Below are 26,349 nucleotides of genomic sequence, written 5' to 3'. Positions count from 1 at the left end.
TCATGATTGTTAGGTCTTCTTGTATGTTAGACCCTTTAAGTATGATATAGTGTCCCTCTTAATCTCTTACTACAGTCTTTGGTATAAACATTAATTCATCTGATATGAGGATTGCTACCCCAGTTTTCTTTTAAGGACCCTTTGAATGGTGAATGGTTCTCCATCCCTTCATTTTCAGGCTGAAGGTGCCCTTAGGTCTAAAATGAGTCTCTTGTAGATGGCATAGAGATGGGTCTTGCTTTTTTATCCAGTCCAATATGCTGCATCTTTTGATGGGATCATTTAGCCCATTCATGATCAGAGTAACTATTGAAAGATATGAATTTAGTTTTATCATATTACATATACAGTCCCTGTTTTGTGGATTGTTTCTTTGGGTTCCCTCTTTTTTTTACAGGATCCCCCTAATATTTCTTGCAGAGCTGGTTTGGCGGCCACATATTCTTTCAGTTTCTGACTATCTTGGAAGCTCTTTATCTCTCTTTCTATTCTGAATGACAGTCTTGATGGATAAAGTATTCTTGGCTGCATGTTCTTCTCATTTAGTACCCTGTATATATCATGCCAGCCCTTTCTGGCCTGCCAGGTCTCTGTGGAGAGGTCTGCTGTTAATCTGATATTTCTCCCCATATACGTTAAGAATCTCTTGTCTCTCGCTGCTTTAAAAACTTTCTCTTTATATTTGAAATTTGCAAGTTTCACTATTCAATGTTGAGGTGTTGGATGGTTTTTATTGATTTTTTTTAAAGATTTCATTTATTCATGAGAAACAGAGAAAAAGAGAGAGAGAAAGAGAGAGGCAGAGACACAGGCAGAGGGGGAAGCAGGCTCCATGCAGGAAGCCTGATGTGGGACTCGATCCCGGGTCTCTGGGATCACGCCCTGAGCTGAAGGCAGATGCTCAACCTCTGAGTCACACAGGCGTCCCTTAATTGATTTTTTTTTGGGGGGGGAGGTCCTCTCTATCTCTTGGAGCTGAATGCCCGTTTCCTTCCCCAGGTTAGGGAGGTTCTCAGCTATGATTTGTTCTAATATACTTACTTTGTGGTTCTCTCTCTCTCAGCCTCTTCTGGAATCCCAATTAGATAATATTCCTCCTTCTCAAGCTATCATTTATTTCCCTAAACCTTTCCTCATGGCGTCTTAATTGTTTTTCTCTTTTTTCCTCAGCTTCCTTCCTTACCATCAACTTGTCTTCTATGTCACTCACTCTCTCTTCCACCTCATTAACCCTAGCAGTTAGAACATCCAGTTCGGATTGCATCTCATTTAATCTATTTTTAATTTCGGCCTGATTATATCTGAATTCCGCAGGAACAAAGTCTCTAGAATCCTTTATGCTTTTTTTTTTTTTTTTCCAGAGCCACCAGTAGCTTTATTTACCAGTACTTCTGAATTGAATTTCTGACATCGTATTGAAATCCAAATCTGTAACTCTGTGACAGAGAGTACTGTTTCTGGTTCTTTCTTTTTTGGTGAATTCTTCCTTCAAGTCATTTTGTCCAGTGCAGAGTGGCTGTACGAGCAGGCTGAGTCAAAAATATCAACCATGACCTAGTTAAAATATCTTAGATGATTCCAAAGAGGTCAGAGTCCAGAAAATAAAGGAGAAAAAACAGAACAAAATAAAACGAAAGGACCACTAAAGTGAAAAAAAAATTAAAACAAAGTAGTAAAAATTAAAAAACCAAAGAAGAAAAAGAATTTTTAAAGGAAAGAAAAAAGTAAAGAAAAGAAAAAGAGGGGGAAAGAAGACGGGGATGGTGGTGGTGAGGAAGTGGTAGTGGAGAGAGAATGTAGTCTACCTAAGGGGTCCTAGAGGGTGATCCTCTTGGTTCTGAGTGTATTTTGTTCTGTATATTAGATAATACTCAATCCCAAATTTATATTAACCAGAAATACTTATAGAAAGCTCCAACATTGACCACCAAAAGATAAACAAGATAAAAGAGAGGGGCAGAATGAGAAGGAAGAGAGAATACAATCTCACAGAATGAAACAACACAGTGTTCCACTTGGTTCTTGGGGTATGTTGGTCATGTTTTAGAAGGTATTAACTTCCGCCATTGTAGAACAAAACGAGACAGAGAAAACAAAAAACAAAAGCCCATATCTCATATATTACCAAAATTAAATTGAATATGTTGAAGGGAATCCGGAAGTGAAAAATATATCTAAGACTTGTAATTGTAGAAATATGAAAGTCAAAAAGGAAAAAACTTAAAATGGAGAGCTGGTAAAATATTGTAGTTAAAGTAGGAAAAGAGAAAAAATATTGGAAATTTTTAGTCTGCTATAAAAATGGGTCGAAATAGAAAAAGAAAAAAAAAAGGACCCTCTAGTTCTATATACTATTTTCCTTCAGTCCTGGAGCTTTCCAGTGCTATTTGGTCAAGAACTTGCTCTTCCCCTGTTCTTCCAGCTGATCTTCTGGGAGAGGGCTGCTGTGCTTATTCTTAGGTGTGTGTACCTGGGGGAGATGCCCACCCCCTGCCGGGTGCCAGGCTCAGTGGGAGCTGTTTACCCCGTGAGGCCTCTGTTCCCTGGTGGCCCCATCTCTCCCAGGTACAAAGTGGAACAAGGCGGAAAAACAACACTGACGTTGACCAGGTCTCCAGCCCTGGAGTCAGCTCCCTGCAGTAACTACCTCAGTCTCCCAGTCTGCACTGGCCTAGAGGCTCCTGTGCCGGTGCGGGTGCACTGATCTGTACAGCTTGGGGGCGCCCAGCGGCAGGAGAGTCCTCGATGTCCTGTGCCCACCCCACCTGTCCTGGGGGAAACGCAGGATCGTGGGCTGTGTCCACCCGGCGCCCTGGGATCCGGGGCCTGCACTGCTGGAATCGTGCTCCTGGGGCCGCCTCTCCCGAAGGGAACCGGGATTAGCCACCTCCGTCCGGAGCTGCCCGCCTAACCGACTGGCTTCTCCCAAATTCCCCAGGGGCTGTGGGGCCCTTTACCGAGATTGGTCCGGGGTTTGCGGTATGCTTTCCCCCCCGAGCGCCCCTCCTTTTACAGTGACTCTGGGAAACTGGAGGCATCACTACCCCTCCTGGGATTTTTGTCCGATTTCCTTGCTAAGCACTTTTCTGTCTGGGAAAAATCCTGCCCAGATTTTTAACCTTCCCGCCTCGCTGGGGCTGGGCTTTCCTGCCCCGGAGGGTGTCACAGCTCTGCTTTAGCCCAGCCACTCGCGGTGCCCCTCCCCCACTTTATTCTTTTTTCTTTTTTCACCTTTCTACCTTGATAGAAGTGAAAACTCTTCTCTGTAGCATTCCAGCTGTTCTGTCTTTATATCTCAGGTCAAATTCATAGGTGTTCAGGATGTTTTGAAAGTTACCTAGGTAAGTTTATGGGGCCAGGTGAGTTGAGGACTTTTTATTCTGATGTAATCCCTAGATTTTATTTTTGCTTTTGTTTCCCTTGTCTTAGGAGACATACCTAGAAAAATGTTGCTACAGTATCTTATAGTTTTAAGTGCTACTGTAAAGGTTATCTTTTTTTTAATATCATATTTTTTTATGTTTTTTGCAGGTTCATGGGCCTCCAACAATTTTTAATATAGTGTTCTTACATCTAGACATCTTTTAAAAGTAATAGTTGTAATAGTTTGACTATCCTCATGAATGATTTTGTTTCTTACTTTCCAATCCTATTATTACTTATTTATTTTTTCATATCTTAGTGTACTTGCTAGTCTTCTAGGGAAATGCTGCATATCAAGTATTTGTACCCTGTTCCAGACATTGAGGATTTACCTTTATCTGTTTCATCTTTGAGAATGATGCTTGTTTTGCGGTTGGGATTTTATTTTTTTTAATAGACCTCTATAAGTTAATAAAGTTCCCTTCTGAATCTAATCTGCCTTTTAAAAAAAATCATAAATGTAGTTATATTTCATTTAATCAAATGATTTTTCTAAATCTACCAAGATTATCACATTTCTCCTCTCAATTTGTTAGTGTGGTGAACTATATTTCTTTTTAAAGATTTTTATTTATTTATTTGACAGGATGGGAGAGAGAGAGACAGCAAGCACAAGCAGGGGGAGTGGCAGAGGGAGAGGGAGAAGCAGGCTCCCCACTGAGTAGGGAGCCCGACATGGGGGTCATGGGGGTCGATCTTAGGATTCCAGGATCATGACCTGAGGCAAGGCAGATGCTTAAATGACTGAGCCACCCAAGCGCCCTGTGATTAACTATATTAATACATTCTCTAATGTTACCATTCTTGGTAAAAATTATTTGGTGATGATGTGTTTTAATGCATTGCTGGGTTCAATTTGTTATTTCACTTAGACTACTATGTGTAATTTCATAAGTGATATTTGCCTTTAATTTTTTCTTTCTTCCATTTACTTCTTTGGTATTTGTCTCAAAGTGCCTCATGAATGAATTGGGGAATATTTCCCTTTTTTACTCTCTTTTAGGAGTTTAACAAAAATTGAATTTGGCTATTCTTTTGAGAGTAGTCACCTTGAAGATAGTGCAAGTCTACTGGTGATGTTTTATTAGTTCTTTGGTGCATGTATTTTAAACAACTTATTTAATTTCTCTCTATTCATAGTCTATTCAAATTCTATATTTGCTCTTGGTGATCTTTGGGAAGCTATACTCTCTCAGAAAGGTGTCCTGTTCTTTCAGATCTTCAAATTTATTACCCCAGATCGTTCAATGTATTCTGATCTTTTAAACTTCTATTGTATCTATAGTTATTGTACTTTTTTTAAAAAATATTTTATTTATTTATTCATGAGAGACACAGAGAGAGAGAGAGAGGCAGAGACACAGGCAGAGGGAGAAGCAGGCTCCATGCAGGGAGCCCGATGTGGGACTCAGTCCCGGGTCCCCAGGATCCGGCCCTGGGCTGTAGGTGGCGCTAAACCGCTGAGCCACGCGCGCTGCCCTATTGTACTTTTTATTCCTAATATTATTTGCATCTTCTCTCTTTTTTCATTCTCAGTGTTTCCAGAAATGTCTATTTAATTAGTCCTTTCATAGAAGTTAGAAATTTACCCTCACAAAACATCTCTAACAGTATCAACACAACATGTACAGGATTACCCACTCTGACATTATTCATAATGGCAAAACAGTGGAAACAGTCCAAATGTCCACATGCAGGAAATGAGCTGAGTAAATTATGGTACTTCCATATAGTAGACTACTATATAGTTATTAAAAAAAAAACTGAGGAAGATCTCTATAACTGATAGGCCATGATTTCCAGAATATGTCATTAAATGGAAAAAAGATTGTGCAAAGAGTATATGTAGAATGTGACCTTTTGTATAAGGAAAAAGGAGATATATGTTTGTATCTGCTTACTTTTACAAAGAGAAATAGGAAGGATAAAAATGTTGGCCTACAGAGGATGGATGGGCTGGAGATAGAAGGGATAAGGAGGGGAATGGAACTTTTTAATGCTTTTTTATATAGCTTTAACTTTTGAGTGATGTTGATATTTTATATACTTCAAAAAAACCAAATCAATAAGAATAGGGAAACTGAATGCCAACAACATAAATAAACCTAACTATATATCAAACAAATAACATAACCACACAGAAGAAACACATTAATTCAAATAACTTTTGAAAACAATTCTGTGAATACTCTCGGCAGGATATAGTCTAAGAACAAAAAGAACTTCAAAGAAATCTTGAGTTTCACTTAATACACTTTTGGGGAGTAGTGTTGATGTAGCGATTCTGAAATTCTTTCATTTGTGTGTAAGATTTGGTAAGCGAGTACATATATGGTTCTTGGATTCTCATTTGGGAAAGAGGGAGATATAAATATGGAATAGGAAGAGGGCAAGACCTCTGAGATGCTGGATTGGTATGTTGGCATGAACTCATCATTCTGAAGCTCCATCTCCTAGCTCTGAATGCTAAGAGGGCCTAGAAACAATGACATTCCAGCAATGGTGAGCACACCTCAAATTCAGATCTTGGTATCCAAATGCCATTCCCCTCTGAAAGGAATGAGAGCTCTTTGAAGAAATGCATGATTGTAGGACTGGGGCACAGAAAGTACAAGATGAGTCTGGAATATCCATATATTGTGCCAAAAAAGTACTGAAGTACTCAAAGGAGAAGAAGGGCATGTCAAATGGATAAAGAAACTGCTTTAGAGTTTTCCTACTTGTCACATTTAGGCACAATTTTTATATCAAAATGAATAAAAACAGAAGTAAATCATTACCAACCGACTATGCAAAATGTACTGACCATACTGATAATTTTAAAAACATTAAAGGGAGAGGGAGAAGGAAAAAAATCTTGTTTACAGGAGGGGGCCCGCAAATAAATATAGAAGGAAGGATATCTATGAAATATAGAGGAAACTTCAAGACTAGGTAATGACTCTGCTCCCAATCAGATTTTCACTCATGGTTTTAGTATCTGTTGGTCATTCTTTTCCTTTCTTTTCTTTTCTTTTCTTTTCTTTTCTTTTCTTTTCTTTTCTTTCTTTTTTTTACAGTTTTAGGCTAAAATGAAGAAAGCAACTATAAACATTTGCGTACAGATTTCATGTAGACATACGTATTCATTCCTCTTGAAGTAAATCCCTAAAAGTACAGTGGCTGGCCCACATCGTATATGAGCGTATGTTTCCCCTTACAAGAGACCGCATACCATTTCACACACACCCCTGCCCCAGTCCTGATCCAGGTTCTAGGATCACATGCTGCATTCCATTGTTCACTCTTTAGCCCTGTAGTATAATCCAGGAGAGATGAGGGAAAATATCCCCTAAAAGATTTCTACATTCACGTTCAAAGCAGCACTGTGTTGTGAACTCCAAACTGGAACTGGCCCAATGTTCACCAAAAACAGGATGGATAAATAAATTTTGATATAGTTATAACAATGGGGATGTGAGGCAGTCAGCAATGAAAAAAGAACAAATTAATACTATGTACAACAATGTGCATGAGTCTCACACACAACTTTGAGTGAAAGAAGCCAGACTAAAAAAAGGACATTCTGATGATTCCATTTATATAAAATTCAGTGATAGGCAAAACTGGAACGTAGTGAGGGAAAGTCAGAAAAGTGATTCCCTGTGGCACTGAGGAATCCAGGAGAGGTTCCTGAGATGCTGCTAATGCTCTAAATCTAATTGAGTGTTTGGATGTGCTTGCTTTCTGAAAACTTACCAAGCTGTACATGCATGATGAATGCACCTTTCTGTACATTAGTTTTGCTCTTATACATATTTTTTAAAAAAGCAAATATAACCCTGATTCCAAAACTAAGCAAAAAGAATACTGAATCCTTTCTAATTTTAGACTTTAGGTTTTAAAAGGTGTGCTTATTTTCTGACTCCCTAAGCTTTTTGGGGAAACTTCCCTGTAACTAGCATGTCTTAGTGACAATACTTGGGATGGGAGTGTGCAGGGACACACGTACTTCGAGGCCCCGTGCTGGGTGCACATTGCCATGCCTTTATGAAAAGAAATTTGACAATACACATCAAGAGAATTAAAAAGACTTATTGTCCACTTTATCTGATAATTCCGCTCCAGGGTTGTATCTTAAATCAACATCTCAAATATTTATGAATAGTGATATAAAGTCATACATTAAACATTTTTTTGGAAAAGAAAACACTTTGAGGTAATAACTTACAATTGGCGTTCCAAAAGGAATATAACCTGAGAAAGGAGAGAAAAGGGTCAGGTCTTACAGTCCCACCCCATTCCACCCCATCCACCTCTCAAAGGATAGACACCAGAAGAGACTTCTGGGTTTGCCTTTCAATGGCCCAGTGAGAGAGCTCCGGTCAGCAAGGCAGGAGGCCCCTCCAGGCTCCAGATCTTCTCCTGGCTCAGCCCTCCCCAGGATAGAGGGCTCCCCTGTGTCCCCCAGCTGCTCTTTCTCTGTCCCCCTATAGCCAGACATTTCTTACCCTCCCCAAAACTCAGAGGCTGGTTGCTAAGGGCAGGGCTGCCCATTGTTGGGAGGGCCACCATGCTACACTTGGTGTTCGTCCCATGATTTCCCCCATGAGGTACAATGTCCCCTGCCCACACTCACTACACACAATACATTTTCTTCAAAGGCCCTGGAATGTCCTCCTCCTCTCATCTTGCCTTTCTAGCACACATCCTTACTTCCCCAGCATCATGACCAGTTCTGGGAAGGGAACTCCCCACACACTTGAGATGTGTAACTCTATGTGCCAGAGGTACTCTTTGACTTTCTCATACCGCGCTAGACGTCATCAGTAGGGTGGAAGAGAGCTGATGTGAAACGCAGCCAGGCCCCAGGGCACCACTGCCTCACTGCTCACTCCCCTGGACTACGGGAGGCTCTGCCCATTGTCCCCACCCTGCAGTCAGCAGGCAGCCTGACCTCTCACTCGGGGCCATCAGTCAGCTGGATGTGGGACAGCAGAGAACCATGCTTATCTGGGTTATCCAAAGCAAAGTTTCCTGAGTGTGGTAATTACGCATGCACAGGAGCTGTCTGTCACTCCCCTACCCACATTCCTCTGGAGACAGATCCAAGGTTTGTCTGGAGAACTACAAGAGAATCTAGGCTCCAGGTGAGAGCCTGCTGTGGCCCTGTGTAGGGGCTAGGACCTGCAGCCATGGCTACAGGATGCTCAAGCCTTGGCAGCCTGGGGCTCCTCACAGCAAAGCAAGGAGGATCATTGGGCTCTCACTGCCTCCATTAGCACAGTGAGGTCATGTGGTTGTTCTCTCACTCATGTGAGGTCAGGCTTTCTGGGGCTAGGGATCCTGACTGACCCAGCTGAGAATACCCCCTGACAGAGACCCATTCTCCAGTCACCTGAGGACTTCCAAGGCAGTGGCCAGCAGTCCTCCACCCAGCCTGCAAAAGTGTCCAGTCCACTGAGAAATGGCATGGAGGAGGCATCAGCTCTCTGGTGTGAGCCTGACTCTGGACAAGACCTGTAGCCTCTCAGAACTACAGGTAGGGCAAACATGCGAACCCCAGGCCCCATGTGAGCAAACACTTTCCAGGCTACTAAGCTCATGCTTACAGAGCTATCCCTCTAGTGACCACAGAGCAGGGACTTCCTAAGGGCAGGCACTTCCTGGAGGCAGGGATCTCATGCCCACTCTCCCACCCCATCCCTTCTGCCACTGGTCTCCAGAAAATGGGAATCTGTCTTCCCTGTGTGTCACAGTAGCACAAATGCAGTGCATGCATTCTGGAGTACAGGTGAACCTGGGGATTGAGTGCCTCCAAGGGAGCATGGTTTGGAAGGAAAGAGTGCAGTGTGCACAGGTAGGTAAGAGAGGAGTGACTCACAGCATGCAGGGCTTGCCCGAATTTGGTGTCACCCCTGAGGCTGCCACTAAGTGAGTAGCGTATAACCTGGGAGGAGTTCCAGATTCACCTGTGGAGGCCTTCACTCCACCCCAACTGCTCAGGCAGAAAAGGCAGATGGGGATTTTTTTTTGTAAAACCCCATAGGTGATCCTGAAGCCTGGCCAGAGACTTATACAGTCGAGCCAAGGTGAACACGCAGGTACAAATGTGGCCATGCGTGTAACGGGTTCGGCCCTTCCTCAAGTTGGTGCACCTGGATGCTCCTGGAGCTGTGACCATGGTAAGCCCCTGAGGCTGGGCAGAAACAGGAGGGTCCCAGGAACTTACCCGACATTCTAAAGGGCATGAAGATCTTCTCATTGGTATCTGGGTGTAGAATAGCCTGGCAAGAGCAGGGAACAGAGCACAGGGTGACTGTGGGAAGGGGAGGGAGCGGGCAGGGGGAAGGCAGAGGGAGGAAGGAGGAAAAGAGCTCCCCCAGAAGGACTGACCCAGTCAGTCCTGTCCCATCATTCAATGCAAGAGAAAACCAAACACGTGCCACAAATAGGCTTTTCCTGACTAACCCTCAAAGCTGAGTGCAGGGTAGTGGGACTGTGTCTACCTGGCAAGTCCTCTGTCCCCATGCCTGATATTTAGTAGGCCCATAAGAAGGATTTGTAGAAGGACCCCACAGGGAAGGTGCTCAGGGGCCCAGGAAAAGGCAAGGGGCCTGAGCTCTGGCACTCAGCACAGCCACAAATCCCCAGGACAGGGCAGGGCAAGGTCCACAGAGGAGGGAAGGAAACGAATCCAAAACTGAATTACCTGCTTGATTTTCTGTGCACTCCAGAGCTGCAAAGAAGGAAGGGTGGGAGAGAGAGGAGAAAAAAAGGAAAAGAAAGGACAAAAGTTAAAGGCATATATCAGTTGAAGGTCTCATAAGCCACATCTTTTAACTAAGAGATCCAGCTCCAAAGGGCACAGAGGCTCAGGCTGTTCTGGCATCCCCAGGTCTGGCAGCTTCCCCGGGGCTCCAACATCAGGGATCCCAGGACAGCAGAACCAGGGGATCTCGTGTAGATCATTTAAACCAAGGGTTCTCTACTCTGGCTTGCTCTAAAGTTACTTGAAAAATTCTTCCAGCAATTCTCTAGTTGATTCTAAGGTGTAGCCAGGCATGAAGCCCTGATTTCAATGGAGATACTTCAATGGTCTCCCACTGAAGAAGGCAGCATAGCATGATTTTTCAAAGCTGGACAGGCTGTCTGGATTCCTGGCTTTGCCACTTCTTCCTTGGAACCTCCATTTCCTTATCTGTAAAATGTGGATAACAGCCGTGCTTCCAACATTGTGGAAGATGTATAGATAAGTGCCCTGAGGCAGCACTGGGCACCAACCCCTGCTGACTGCTGAGGGTATATTATCCCTCTTGTTGTAGTTGTTATAAGAAGGTTGTAAGGAGGAGAGAGTTACTTTCTTATTTTTTCTTTTTAAAAGATTTTATTTATTTATTCATGAGAGACACAGAGAGGCAAAGACATAGGCAGAGAGAGAAGCAGGCTCCCTGTGGGGAGCCCAATGCAGGACTCTATCCCAAGACCTCAGGATCACACCCTGAGCCAAAGGCAGGTGCTCAACCACTGAGCCACCCAGGCTTCCTGAAAGTTACTTTCAAATGAACAGTGAGGTTGTCTCTCCAGCACAGTATGGGAGACAGGCTGGACAGACGGAACCATCAACAATTCCTTCAAATGATATAAATACTGCATTTCATCGATTCTAAGGTACACTATCATGTACCGCCGAGAAGAAAAAATATAACATAATCCCAAGACCTCCATCCATTAAAAGAGTCACCCCATTTGAGAGATGTTAAAACACAGATAAACTTTTTGGAATCAAGAAAACGTAGTAAATAAAAATTTACATGTGGGCACTTTTAAAGGAGCAAGAAAGTATGAGGTGAGAGGGAGGAGGTAGCCGGCAATTGATGTTAGTTTTACAATAGAATGGTTCAGTTATGCTTTGTTTATATGGCAATGTTGTCATCTGGAATATAAATTAAGCTGCAGAAGGCCACTGGATACCAGACACAGAAGCATAAGATTGATGTTCAAAAGTTTATGCATTTACTCACAACAGGGTCCCTCCAGTCTTAATTCACAGCTTAATTACCTTTATTTTAGATACATTTCATCTTTTTAAGATTTTAATTATTTATTCATGAGACACACAGAGAAAGAGGCAGAGACACAGGCAGAGGGAGAAGCAGGCTTCCATGCAGGGAGCCTAATGTGGGACTCAATCCCGGGACTCCAGGATCACAACCTGTGCCAAAGGCGGATGCTCAACCACTGAGCGTTTCAGGTATCCCTAGATATATGTCAAACATGTTTGATTGTTTGCGATTCCAGACCCACAAAGATTAGAAGTGGTCAATTTTTAAGAAATAATAACTATGGAAAAAGGGGACTGAAGAGAGAAAAATCAATTGCAGAATCATTGTTGGCCAAAGAAGGTAAGTCAGAGCATAATGGCAAAGAGGTAAAACAAAAGGATAAAAGGCCGATCTGCCTTTGCTCAGAAAATGCCTTCATGCACTGTACCTCCAGTCCTAGCACCATGTTTGGTGTGACCCCAGGCCCTGTGCACAGACTTCTGACACCCTATACTTCCCACCTGGGATCAGAATCTTCCATTTCCAGGTCCAGCTCCTTGTCTTGTCTTCCAAGGCTGTCACCTGGCATCTCCCACAGTGCTGGGCACACAGAAAATCTAAAGCTATTCTAAAATTAAAATTTTATTTAAAAAAATTAAAGATCTCTCCATACAATTCAGGAAGGATGGAAGGAAGGAAGGAAGGAAGGAAGGAAGGAAGGAAGGAAGGAAGGATTGATTTAACTAATTCTCCATGATTCTAATGAACAGCCTGAGTGGAAAACACTGGTCTAAGACATCAAAGAACAGTATAAAGAACAGGTATTAGAACCAGGCAGGCCTGTGTTTAAATCACTTACTAGATGTGTGGCACTGGGCAAATTACTCTGCCTGTGTGCCTCAGTTTCTCCATCAGTGACATGGATTGTTTTAAGAGTAGGGCAGAACCATGCTGGGGCTCCTTGGCAGTTTGCATTTCCCTTTGGGCAAATAGTGAAGACTGTATTTCCAGCCTTCCTCATAGTCAGGTAGGCTCATGTGATGGGGTGCTGGCTAATGGACTGTGGGCTCCTGCAGAGGATCCAGTAGAGGCTGGCAAGGCAGTGAAGCTACAAGGTGAAGGAGCCCAGGCCCTGAACAACGGCATGTGCTCAGTTCCTGAGCAGGGCTGGACTCTGACATGAGATAGAAACAGACCTTAGGACATAAGTTGCTGAAATCTGGGGTTGTTTGTTATAGCACTTGGCTCACCCTGCCTAATACAGAAGTTTAAATGAGATGTGTATATGTAAAATACTCAGCCCATAGGACATGTGCCATGAATGCCTAAAATAGAGAAATCATTCAAGTAAGTAATATTTTTTAACAGATTTAATTATTATTATTTTTAGATTTTATTTATTATTCATGAGAGACAGAAACAGAAGCAGAGACAGGAGAAGCAGGCTCTCCATGGGGAGCCCAATGCAGGACTTGATCCCAGGACCCCAGGACCACACCCAAGCCAAGGGCAGACACTCAACCACTGAGCCACCCAGGTACCCCAGGATTTAATTATTTTTCAAAGCAACTTCATCTCTATCGTCATTCCTACAACATGCCTGTGAGATGGATAGATTATTTTCAGACAAGGTAACTCATCTCAGATTAAGTAACTTAGCCAGGGTCCCTAGGGGCTGGTGGCAGGATGGAGATGGGCCCCCAGGCTCACATGTTCTCCCTACCCTCCAGGGGCCTCTGGACCAGTTCAATGTCTGGTCTGGTCAGGGTGACTGCCAAGCCTGAGGCACAAGAAGAGGAAGAGAGTTTGCTGACCTCATCCTGGGGCCCCAGGACCTCCTCCTTGCAGCCCTGTGGCTGATGCCCCTCGCCAGTATCTGCTGCTCCCCTCCTACCAAAGTCCAGCTCAGCAGCACAGGGCTTGGAACCCATAGGCACATCCATGCTCTCAGGTTCAAGGACTGCCTCTTCCATACCCACCAAGGAGCAGGGGTGGGGGTGGCAGCCAGAGGTGCTCATCAGCAAAGGCAGAAGTTCAGCAGGGGTGTCAGTGGGTCAGGCCAGGGACCCAGCCAGAGCCGCAGAGGTGTTCCCCACCCTGTGGTGACACCACCACACCCATGGCCCCGGGAGGCCGGTGCCACAGAGAAGAGGCGATGACAAAGTCTCACACAGTATTTCCATGCTTCTCCCTTTGGCTGAGCACCTTCTCTCCCATTAATGATTTCATTCTCAAACGCAGAAACCTGCTCTATAGGTGAGGTGAGGAAACCAAAGCTCAGAGTCACCTTCAAGCCGGGCAGATCCAGAACTACAGTTCATGACCTCTGACTCGGTTCCATTCATCCTCACTCATTCATTCATTCACATTTAGGGAACAAGCAATATGTATGAGACATCCTTCTGAGGGCTTTGAATGTACTAACTAAACTAATCTCCTCAACAACCCCATGAGGCAGGGACTAACCCTCACTTCATAGATATGGAGACTAAGGCACAGACAACTTCCGTGACTTTCCCAAAGTCCCACAGTAGCACTGGGATCTGAACACAAGCAGCGTGGTTCCAGACCCCCCACTGCTGACCACCACATGCACCCATCTGTAAGTGCTGGCACACCGACACATGCTGTTCTGTCCCTTTCGGCATCTATGTGTTTCAGAGACCTTTCCGTACCAGTGCACAGAGAGCTACCCTCCTCTTCCTAACAGAAATTTTGAGTGACTATATTATAAACTGTACCCTATGAGTGGACTTTGACACTATATTCCATCATTTTTTTGTGGAAAAATATACATAACCTAACATTTACCACTTTAAGCATTTTTAAGTGGCAGTTCAGTGGCATTAAGTACATTCACATTGTTGTACAGCCATCCACCATCCACCTCCAGAACCTTTTCATATTCCCCATCTGACACTCTGTAACCAGTAAGTCCTAACACCTTATTCCTCCCTCCCCCAGCTCTGGGCCCCACCGTCCTACTCTCCATCTCTCTGAACTGACCACTCTAGGTATTTCATATAAGTGGAATCATATGGTATTTGTCCTTTGTTGACCATGCCATCTTTTACTATCATAACCATGTTCCAGTGAATTCCTCTGAACCTATCATTATTATATCATCAGTATGTAAAGAAAAAAAAGAATACAGGTAGGCAGATATCTCTGGCAGGATTCAGAAGAAACTAAAGTTTTCTCTAGGGAGAGGAACCAGCAATTAAGGAAACTTGTTTTTTTATCCTCTACTTGCTTTATATCTTTAGAAGTCTGTACATTGTTCATATGTTCCCCATTCAAAATAATTGTTAGGGCAGCTTGGGTGGCTCAGCGGTTTGGCACCGCCTTCGGCCCAGGGCGTGATCCTGGAGACCTGGGATTGAGTCCCGTGTGGGCTCCCTGCATGGAGCCTGCTTCTCTCTTTGCCTACGTCTCTGCCCCTCTCTCTCTCTTTCTGTGTCTCTCATGAATAAATAAATAAAATCTCTTTAAAAATTGTTGAAAAAATCACAAGTAACCACTAGAGAAATAGAAATACGGTGTACAACTTCTAAACTCTCTATTGACTTCTTATGGCACAGACTGTTAAGTGTCCAACAAAATCTATGTCCCCTTCTTCCAAAATAACAGAACAGTGGTGGGCAGGTGGCAGATCTAGTGCACTGCACTTCCCGGCCTCCTCTGTGGTTTGGCTCATCCAGGGGACTGAGTCCCCCAGTGGCATCTCAGGGGAAATGAAATGTGCCTCTCCCTGGCCAGCACCCACCACCCCTCAACCATGCCTTTGTCTCCTTCCTGTTAGCTGGCACAGGTATATGGCTGCAGCCCACCCTGGGCCATGCAGAGAAGACAGTCCAGGGAGATGGTGTAGAAATAGGATGGAAGGAGGCTGGGTCCCTGAATGATCCTGTGCAGCTGAGCCATCTGCCCACCTGGAACTTGAACTGTTTCATGGGAGAGAAAGAAATTTCTACCTTATTTGAGCTGGTACATTTTGAGATATTTTCTTATAACAGTTAGTATAACTCTAAGATAACCTGTTTGGGATTACAGGAAACTGCCTCCCATGATATCAGGGAGGCCTTTCCAGAGACAGAAGAAGGAATGAAAACTAAAATAGTGTTTGAGGCTCTTCTTGTGACAACTGGCAATGCTCCCACCTCAGGAGGCAGGTGAGATGGGAGGGACATCTTCATTTAAACTAAAATTCCTAGTCATGACCTGAACTTGTTTGCACTTATCCATCTCTAGGCTGCAGCAACAACAGTCAGAGTCATAGCTTTTGGTTTTGACTCAGCCACAAATTTGCAGTCTCTTGTACAAGCCATTGCATACTGTAGACTTAGATTTTTTTAAAAATTAACCAGGCAGGGGGCACCTGGGTGGCTCAGTCAGTTAAGCGTCTGGCTTTGGCTCAGGTCATGATCCCAGGGTCCCGGGATTGAGGCCCGCGTTGGGCTCCTTGCTGGGCAGGAAGCCTGTTTCTCCTTCTGCCCCTCTGCCTTCCCTTGCTCATTCTCTCTCTCTATCTCAAATAAATAAATAAAAATGTTTGAAAAAAATTAATCAGGCAGGGAAGGAAGGGCCCCTTCCTGTGTGACACCAGACTCAGCCTGTAGAGAGAGCATAACAAGGACTCGGATCTGAACCCTGGGTCTGGGCTTTTCCCTGGGACCCCCTGGACCCATGAGTCAGATGCTGGAGGCAGTAATGGCAGCAGAAGCACATGCCAAGAGCTGGTTGCTAGCTTGAAGTTTCCCAAGTCAGTCCTGCAAACAGAGTACAGGCGAGGATCATCCTGGGATGTGAAGCATTTGATGAGAGGCAAAGGAGGTCCAGTGGACAGTTCAGCCACCTGAGAATCTAGGGCAGGGAGTCCTGGCATCTCTTCAGCCTGTGAAGCAGCTGCACTTTAACCAGCAAATTCCTCAACATGGCATGTCTCTTCTGGCTTAGCCCATGTCACTCTATGCCTCTGGTGGAACATAAAAATGTGTGGCCCCAATCCTCTGAAGCTTACTCGCTGCAGCAACAAACCAGTGTGGACTTTAGACTTTGGACCTTGCTTGATTTTTCAGCTTGGGCAATGAGGACAGAGTGGGGGTAGGGGAAGCAGTCTGGGTGAGAGGTTGCTGGAACAATGTAGAAGTTTGCTGCTTTCAGAAATGTCCAGTGTCTCAGCAGAGCTGCTATCTGAATATTAGAATATTAGAAGCCCAGTGGAGATGCCAGAGAGGAGTGGAGGGTGGGCAGAAGGAAAAGCCCTGCTTCTGGGGGAGGAGTAGGGCATACCCCAGCACCCAGACCCCAGATGGAGGAGCCACCGCCCCCAGTCTGGCTCACTCCCCTTCCCCTCTGCCTCCTTCCAAGCTGCTTTTCCAAACCTCTAAAGGCAGCAAAGACAGAGCCTATTTAAAACAACCTCCAGAAGGTAATTAAACAGAGCCCGAAGGGGATCCTTCTGTAAAGCAAAGGATGCCTCCATAAAACAAACAAACAAAAAAAACTTCCTAATTTATCATTTGGGCCAATCCCATTACTCCTTACCATTAATTTTGTTGCCATGGTTACTCCCAGGTAATATGTACATATGCAAGTCTATGTGGGGTGAAGGTACCCCCCCCCCCAGTCCTATAGATTCATAAAAGGAGAAAGAACATCCCCCCACCACTGGTTCAGCAGCAGTCATTTCTTCTGTATATGTGCAGCTTCCCTAAGAATACAGGCCTTGGAGTCAAACCGTGGTTTGAATTCCAGATCCCCCACCTGCTGGCCATGTGATTTGGGGCAATTTACTCAATCTTTTTTGCACCTCCGCTTCCTCATTTGCAGTATGGGGGTATGAACACTGACTTTCAAGGTTATTGCAAAGATGAAAGAAAATACATTTATTCAACAACAAATATTCCCTGAGCACCTACTATGTGCTGGGCACTACTCTGAGCACCCACAACACATCAATGAACAAAATGGACCAAAAATCCCTGCTTTTGCGGAGTTCATAGTCCACTGGCAACCGAACATAAACTAAAAATAATACAAATAAAAATAATAAGTAATTTCTCTGATATGTGAGAAGGATGGGCGCCTCAGGAAACCTGGAAGAGTGGTGCAGGGTAGGAAGGTGTGTGCGTTGGCAGTGAGAAGGAAGAGACAGGTAGTCAGGGTAGTTGTCCTTCAGGTAACACTAGAGGAAATACTTGAAGGAGAGAGTGAGTCATGCAGATATCTGGTGGGAGATTAATCTGACGGCCAGAACAGCCAGTGCAAAGGCCCTGAGGCAAAAGTGGTCCTGCTCCACATATTTAAGAGACAGCAAAGGAGGTCAGTGTGACTGGAGTGGACTGAATAAGGGGAGAGGTGTAGAAAACAAGATCACAGAGAAACTGGGTTTCTGCAGGCTGTGCTAAGGACTGTGGCTTTTACTGAGTGGAAAGCAGGGACACGATGCAGCTTTCTGAGCAGTGGTTCTTATGGGGGTTGATTTTGCACCCAGGGGACATTCAGCGATGTTTGGTTGTCACGACTTGGGAGGGGTTGCCACTGGCATCTAATTGGTAGGAGCCAGGGCTGGTGCTAAATATCCTAGTGCACAGAACAGCCCCCACAACAAAGAATTACCTGGTCTCAGATGCCAACAGCACCAAGGCTGAGAGACCCTGGAACCAAGGAGCAAGTAAAATAGTGTATGTGTTCACAGATCACTCTGGGTGCTGTCCTGGAAATGCCACAGGGGGACCCAGGTGGAATAGGGAGAGCACCAGGAGGCCACCACAGTGGTCCAGCCCAGAGATGCATCTGGAGTGCCCAGTACAACACCCAGTTCATCCTGCAAATGCTTCAGCTAGGATCGGTCACTTGCCAGGCCCAATGATAAGGGTCAAACTGTGGCCAGCCAGAGGGTGGACTCCTGACCAGGATCCCGGAAGTCTGAGGCGAAGGGTCAGGGTAAGGAAGGGGAGGTGTCAGTCAAGGCTGCCCTTCAGCTAGCTTCTGACAAACCTGCTGACACCCAGAGAAGATTTGGGGTGCAAGTATTTTTAATTCCCTGGTATTTTCTCTGCTATTTTCAGCGAAGTCCAAACACAGCTGACCCCATTTCCACTGTGCCTGAGGAAGAGACTTGCAGGATCTCTTCCATCAGCTGCCCTTTCTCTTGGTAGATTGCTGGCAGACTCCACCTTTCATGGGGCCCCTGGGTGGCCAATAGTTTATGCTAGGTATAGAGTAGGCACTTAATAAGGTGAGCCGGTCCCCAGCCCCTGGGGGTTGTGAAATGATGGGCAAGAACAACCACTCAGAAGCCAACAGGGGCTCCCAGGGACTGGCCCACCTCACTCCTGCTAACTCCAGTAGCTTCCAAGCTGGTTTCCCTAATAGCACTTACCCTCCCCAGCCATATGGCACTCAGACTGATGCTACCCCAGTACATATTCAGGTTACTCCCTTGCTCAAGAGCTGCCCATAGCTTCCCTTTGCCCCAACACATCTAGCAACTCTACTGGAGTTTCAAAAACTTTTGCAATCTGAAACTTCCCAACTGCCTCTCTAGCTTCCTCTCTCTGGTCTCATCTTCTCTCCCTGCTCCTTTCCCTCCCCTGATCCCATCTCTCTCTCTCTCTGCTCCACTCCACTTCTCTCTCGGGGCCCATTCATTGTGGTGGGTTTCTGTCTACACTCTACACCAACCCCTTGTGTCCCCTCCCTGAGTCCTTCCTCACCCTCTGCATTCTCAAGATTCTCTCCCCACTGGACTCCTACCTGCCTCCACATGAACTTCACACAGACTAGCCTCCAGCCTCGTCTCTAGTGCCCGCTTCCATGTGGTCACTTCACCTGTGCTGGGAGCTGGCAGTGTGAGGGCAGGACTAGGGTATGCTCACCTTCTGCTCAGGCCCACCTCCCAGAGCACCTACTATATCCAGGATGCTCAGCAGATGCCTGAAGCCTGCTCTCACTGTGTGAACTGCACAGGTGTGCATGGGCTGCAGACCTTCACAAATGCTAAGCTCCTCTGCCTGCCATGTTTACACACATGAGTTCACTCCACAGAGTATCCCCTTTCCTTTCAAATCCACCTTCAAGTTCTAGGTGAAAGGTGGGCATTGGATCTAGCCGGCTATGGGACCTTGGGTAAGAAATGTAACCTCTTGGGATGCTTGGGTGGCTCAGTGATAGAGCATCTCCCTTTGGCCCAGGTCATGATCCTGGGGTCCTGGGATCGAGTCCTGTATCAGGATCTCTGCAGGGAGCTTGCTTCTCCCTCAGCCTATGTCTCTGCTTCTCTCTGTCTCTCATGAATAAAATAAATAAAATATAAAAAAAAAAAAAAAAAAAAAAGAAAGAAATGTAACCTCTCTGAGATTCAGTTTTCTTGCCTGTAAAATGGGGTTAATACAGGCACCTACCAAATAGGGTTCCTGTGAATATCAACTGAAATATGTATAAAGTGCTAAGACTTGGTGTAATGCCTGGCACTTGGTAAACACCAAGTGAGTGGTGGCTCATTAGCACAAGGGAATCTTTCACCTTTAACCTCACCCATCTCCATGCATAACAAACTACTGCAACAACACTGTGGCATATAAAGTGAGCACAGCAGAGTCAATATCTAGAAATCTAGTCCAGCTGCCTATACTTATACTTTTGCTCTCATCTATGGCTTTGTTGTTTAACTGATAGCTCCAGTCTTTATCAGGGCTCCTCACATATCAAATTTCTACTTGTCAAGCCCAAAGGGTAAATTATGTTTACTTTTATTTTATCCTAAGGATGAATTTTTCACTGGTATAGCAACATTTTAATGAGTTAACAGTCTCTGGTGGAGAGATATAAGCTACCCACTAACAGAAGACCAAATAGAGGCCATCGGGTATGAACAATCCACTTGTGTATACCCACTGGTGAGATGTCATAACCAGAGGCCAGGTTAGATAACACACTGGTACGCAGGTTACCCAGGGCTGCCCATGACATCAAGACAGGTCTGCAGGCAATAGCAGGTAGCCAGGGGCTTCTGATCCACATGCCTAAAAAAGGATGTCAGAGCAGGCACAGAGCCCAGGGCAGATGAAGCTGTCCAGACTGAGATCACAAGCTACCCTGGGCCTGGATAAAACTTGTGAGCAGGGCCGCCTGGACCAGGAATAGGGGACTATCCTTAACTCCAGATTGCTGAGGCTTCCCCAAATCCTGGGCTTATATATCATCACCCACCCACTCAATTCCTGTCTATGAGGCCAGAAGGTGTGTGGCTTGTAGATGGGGCTCAGGGAGGGAAGCACTGTAAGAGCTGCCAGAGCCCAATCCCTGATGCCCCGGAGAGCCAGGAGGACCAGAAAGGGAAGGAGAGGGAGGATCTGCTTAGTAAAGGGGCCGAGCAGCAGGCTCCCACCTAGAGCAATGTGCTACCCTGCCACCAGATAGATACTACAGGCATCATCACCATGAGCCAGAATTGGGAAGTAGAACTAGCGCCAAGATCCCCGCAACCACCCCTCCTCCCAGCTCCCTGGAGGCACATGGGGACTTTTAGGACAGAAAACAAAAGAGGCCCCAGGAAACAGGACAAGCAATCTAAGGCTACTGAAGGAAATAAGGGGGAAATACATGGCCACATTCCCCAAACTCTGGATGCTGGAGGGAGTCCCAAGAGGCCACCTCAGCCAGACGGAGATTGGGTTGGGAGCTGACAGAGGACAAGGAAGGTTTGGGGGGCTGAACTCACCTCTGATGGGTCCAAGAGGAACTGCAAAGGTCTGAGGACTACTCTAGCCTAAAGAGGAGCATGTCAGGTCATGCTACTCAGGCTCCTCAGTGCCTGTGCCAGAGGGAAGTACTGTGCTCAGGGATGATTTGGTCATGGCCTGTCCTTCCTAATGGCAGCACAGATGCCTGAAGATAGACCTGCCTAGCCATCACTGCCTCATCTCCCATCACCCCCCAGGGCCCTGCACAAGGATGTCTGGCCAAGGTGCTCCAATCAACTCACACATTTGCCCTCCTTTCAAGTGGCCAGGCCGCAATTGAGCACATTCATCTAGAATTCCCCTGGAGGAGCTTGCTATCTCTGCTCATGATGTGCTTCCTCACCTGGACGGCTCCTACACAGTGCTTCTCCTGGCCAGCCCCTTCTCATTCCTCAAATCCCAGCCAAGAAATCCCTTCTAGACAGTTTGTGCACATTACTCCTTCCTCTGCTCTCCTATAGTATTGTGGCTATTCATAATTGTTCCCTAGATTCTGGGGGTCCGTGAAACAAGATCCTCATCTACTTTCTTCCTTGTTCTCTCCCTCAGGCTCCAGCATCACAACTGTCCTGCAGGTGCTCCATAAAGACATATTAAATGAACTGGGTTGGGGAGAGCTGATGACTAAGCCACCTACCCCAGGAACATCCAACCAGTGTGTCATGGGCAGCCTAGAGCCTCAGCATGGGCTTTACACCTAAAGGTGTTAGAAAGCAGAGTTAATGCCTCATAAAGTTACCAAAAGAATGGAAAAGGAAACAACAGCAGAGTAGGGATAGCACTATGCTTTTGAATGGAAAACAAGTTTTAGTAACTGATCCAGTAGAGAGGAAGTAACCACCCCCTCAGTGCCTGCAGAGTGCATGCTTAAGGAGACAGTTGATTGCCCTCAAAACACCAGCAAAACTCAGGACTTGGAGAGACCAGGTACCATAGGAAAAAAAGGCTAATCATAAGCTAAACACAGGGAATTGGTTAAAAGTCTATCCTCAAAGTAATAAGATCCCAAGACCTTCACCATACAGCAAGGTGACTCTTTAAAAAAAAAAAAAAAAAAAAGATTTTATTTATTTATTCATGAGAGACACAGAGAGGCAGAGACATAGGCAGAGGGAGAGGTAGGCTCCCTACAGGGAGCCTGATGCAGGACTCGATCCCAGGACCCCAGGATCACGAACTGAGCCAAAGGCAGGTGCTCAACCACTGAGCCACCCAGGTGCCCCACAAGATGACTCTTAACCACCATCACCTGTGTTCCCCAGATGCTGAGGGCTTATCAGCCTTCTGGAGAAACTGAATCCAAGTGATCCCAGACTTGGGAACATCCACACAGTGGAGGATGGGATTGGGTGAGATTCAAAGTAGGGAAATTAATTAAAGTCTGCAAAGCAACTATTGGGAATCCAGCCTCCTTCCCCTACTTGGCTTCCAGAATGCAGAGAAATGAGATGGTTACTGTATTTGCAAACAGGAAAAGAATTCTATTAAGAACAATTTTAAAAAGAATCAAAGAGCTCTTAGAAATTAAAATTATAGTAGCTGAAGTTAAAATTTCAATCGATATGTTGAAAATAAACTCAAGGACATTTCCTGCAAAGCCACAGAGAAGGACAAAGTGATGGAAGAGAAAAAAATATAAGTGTCAATCTAAGATGTCAAATATTTGACAAATAGGAGTCCCAGAATAAGAGGAAATTATCAAAGAAACAGTATAAGAAAATTTGCCAGAATTGAGAGTAGGAGTCTTCAGATTGAAAGGAGTTGCCAGGAACCCAAAATAATAAATTTTAAGAGAAGGCATTGTGGAATTTCAAAAATAAATATAATAGAAAACATACTAAACATTTCCAAAGAGGGAAAATGAGTTACTTACAAAGAATCAGAAATTAAATATATCAGATTTCCAACAGCTGACAATGAGAATACATTTTCCAATACTGAGAAGACAGTAAAACAAGGTCTTCAAAATTCTGAAAGAAAATGTCTGTAAGCCTAGGATTTTCTTCTCAGCCAAACTGTCAGTTAAGACTAAGTGTAGGGGCACTTGGGTAGCTCAGTTGGTTGGAATCTGGCTCTTGATTTCTGCCCAGGTCCTATCAGGGTCATGGGATCAAGCCCCACATTGGGCTCTGTGTTTGGCATGGAACCTGCTTAAGATTCTCTCTTTACCCCACCCCCTCCCCCACCAACAAAAAGCCTTAAAAAAAAAAAAAAAGACAATGCAGAATGACAATTTTCAGACTTAAAAGAACTCAAAATTTTCTTCCCACAGGGACAGCTGGGTGGCTCAGCTATTGAGCATTTGCCTTTGGCTCAGGGCATGATCCTGGGGTTCCAGGATCAAGTCCTGCATCAGGCTCCCCACAGGGAGGCTGCTTCTCCCTCTGCCTATGTCTCTGTCTCTCTCTGTGTCTCTCATGAATAAACAAATAAATCTTAAAAAAAATTTCTTTACATTTACTTTTTTTTAGAAAGCTACTGAAAGAGGTATTCCACCAAAATGAAAGTGTACACCAACAGGAAGACCTAGAGCTGGAGGAGGGAAAATTTCAAGGGAAAAAAAATAGAACTGAAGGACAGAGGTCTTCAGATTGAAAGGAGGCACTTAACGTATCAAAATGCTGCTAGGATGTAGTAAGAGATCAAGAAGGTATAAAGAAAACCATGCCAATGTGAAAAACTTAGGGAATCATTAATTCCAGGTAAAATATAAAATTAAACAAGAGAGAAAACAAAAAACAGTAAATCCTATTTATATCATTGTGAATACTGAATATCCACAAACCCTCAAATCCATGACAACTATTTTGGGAGAGTGATGAGGATGGGGGAGAGACATGTGGTTTTTTATGGGGGTAAATAACAAGAGAGCTGAATCCAGCTGAATACAAAAGAACAAGTTGAAAAATAGGACTATAGGTAAGCATATTAGTTTGTCATAGATTCCTATCTGAAGAAATAACTAAAAGTATTTGTTTCTAGAGAAAAGGAATGGGAATTGAAGGGGGATGGGAGCAGCATACTATTTTTCCTTCTGGTATTTTAGTACTATTTGACTTTTTGAACTATGCACATATATTACTTTGTTTTGGAGGGGTTTTTTTTAAGCCTTTATTTATTTGAGAGAGACAGAGTGAGCAAGAGAGCACAAGCAGGGGAAGTGGCAGAGAGAGAGGGAGAAACCCAACATGGGGCTCCATCCTAGGACCCTGAGAACATGACCTGAGCTGAAAGCAGATGCTAAACTGACTGAGCCACCAGGTGCCCCTGCATACATATTACTTTGAAAAAAAAAAGTGTGAAATTAATTTTTAAGATTTTGAAAAAGAAAAACTTTGACATGTTAACCGTGTGTCCCTATAATCATTAAAGTAGCCCTATAGTGCATCCCTCTACCTTTCCTCCAGCCCAAAAACAACCATTAACATTTCACTTAGCTCTAGTTCAAAGTCCTAACTGATATTTTAAAAAATAAAATCAGTGTCCTAGCCTAATCCCCACCATACTCCCTTGTCTTTCCCATCCTTATCCTGAACTTTTGAGTAGTGGTATGCTAGTAAATGTTTAAAAATTAGTTCTTTTGGGAAGAAAGTCCTGGCTTATAGCATTTGCCAATTTCCATGGTGTAAAATACTTCCACATGGCTGATTTCAAGCTACCACTCTGACATCACCGAATGTGAGTTGAGAATATATATACATATCAGCTCCAGGAAATTATGGTATTTGCGCCTCTCTTGCCTTATCAGCATCCATGCTTTCCATGAGGTTCAGGGTATGAGGGAGAGTTCAAAGTCTCCTCCAAAAAGCCGGAAGTCCACACGGCTATGTAGTAGCAGTAGAAGTGGATAATGAAGGCAAGAGAGTGGTTCTGCTACAGGGAAGGGGATGTAGCTTTGCCACCTTCCTCCCCACCCCCTACCTCTAGCAGAATTACCTGTTCATTGGTGACACCTGGGTGCAGGGTCCCATGCTTGTAGTCCTCCAGCAGCTGCACAGCTTCTCTGAGACGTCTCTACAGGAGAAAGAAAAAAGACATTGAGCGGCACAGATCCAAGACTCCTGCAACTCTCTCCTTTGCAAACAATAAGGAAGGATACAATTTAAGTGTCCTTCCATGGGGAAATGGCTACATGACAGTGTTCTGATAATAGCATGGAACATTATTAGGCAGTTTAAAAAGTGAAGTAGATCTGTATGTGATTCCATCTCCAACATATTTTTTTGAGTGAGAAAATGAATTGCAGAGCAGTATGATGCCATTCATTATACCAAACAAACAAAGCCCACACACACATAGAAAACAATATTTTCTATGAGAATATTTATATGTGTAAATCCACCAAAAAAGCTCTAGAAGGAGACCCACCAAACTAGTGACAGGAGTTACATTGGGGTAGGAGGAACAGCTCCAGATTTGACAAGGGGCGTCAGGAGGAAATTTAATCTTAATTGTAATATTGAAAGTTTTCATAAAGATAACATATTTATGTAATACTCATATAATTTCTTTTCAACATTTTTAAAACACTAGCAGAGATTTACATACTAAAGTGCATATGGCTATAGTAACTGGTGTGGAAAGAGAGAGAAAAAAAAAGAGGCTAGAATTGTATCATCTGTAAAATCTTTTTTTTTTTTTTTTTCCATGAGAGATACAGAGAAAGGCAGAGACACAGGCAGAGGGAGAAGCAGGCTCCATGCAGGGAGCCTGATTCAGGACTCCATCCTAGGACCCCAGGATCATGCTCTGGGCCAAAGGCAGGTGCTAAATCGCTGAGCCACCCAGGGATCCCCTCATCTGTAAAATCTTAAAAGCTAAAGAGGGATCCCTGGGTGGCGCAGCGGTTTGGCGCCTGCCTTTGGCCCAGGGCGCGATCCTGGAGACCCGGGATCGAATCCCACGTCGGGCTCCCGGTGCATGGAGCCTGCTTCTCCCTCTGCCTATGTCTCTGCCTCTCTCTCTCTCTCTCTCTCTCTCTCTGTGACTATCATAAAAAAAAAAAAAAAAAAAAAAGAGACAGCAAGGCAATAGAAGGCAGCCTTTGTCCACCAAAATATTTGTATAAGAATTATTCATAGCTTCACTACTCAAAAAGCCCCAAATTGCAAACAATCCAAATGTTAATACTAGAATGCACAGGTAAATTATAG

General features: G+C 44.5%; 1 protein-coding gene across 9 annotated transcripts in view; it reads right to left on the bottom strand.

The window, feature by feature from the left end:
* SFXN5 (sideroflexin 5) overlaps nt 1–26,349 on the bottom strand; it is a 122,752-nt gene that overhangs the window by 73,469 nt on the left and 22,934 nt on the right. For all 9 annotated transcript variants that reach the window (XM_038561761.1, XM_038561759.1, XM_038561755.1 and 6 more), the window contains 4 exons: nt 25,133–25,210; nt 10,115–10,141; nt 9,635–9,689; nt 7,634–7,659 (listed from right to left, as the gene is read on the bottom strand). In XM_038561761.1, the coding sequence (XP_038417689.1) occupies nt 7,634–7,659; nt 9,635–9,689; nt 10,115–10,141; nt 25,133–25,210 (186 nt within the window). The remainder of the gene's footprint in view (nt 1–7,633; nt 7,660–9,634; nt 9,690–10,114; nt 10,142–25,132; nt 25,211–26,349) is intronic.

This window comes from Canis lupus, chromosome 17 (genome assembly GCF_011100685.1).
Source record: "Canis lupus familiaris isolate Mischka breed German Shepherd chromosome 17, alternate assembly UU_Cfam_GSD_1.0, whole genome shotgun sequence".
NCBI classification, from domain to species: Eukaryota; Metazoa; Chordata; class Mammalia; order Carnivora; family Canidae; genus Canis; species Canis lupus.
The sequence above is the reverse complement of the archived record's forward strand: the minus strand, read 5'-3'. Positions and strand labels throughout refer to the sequence as shown.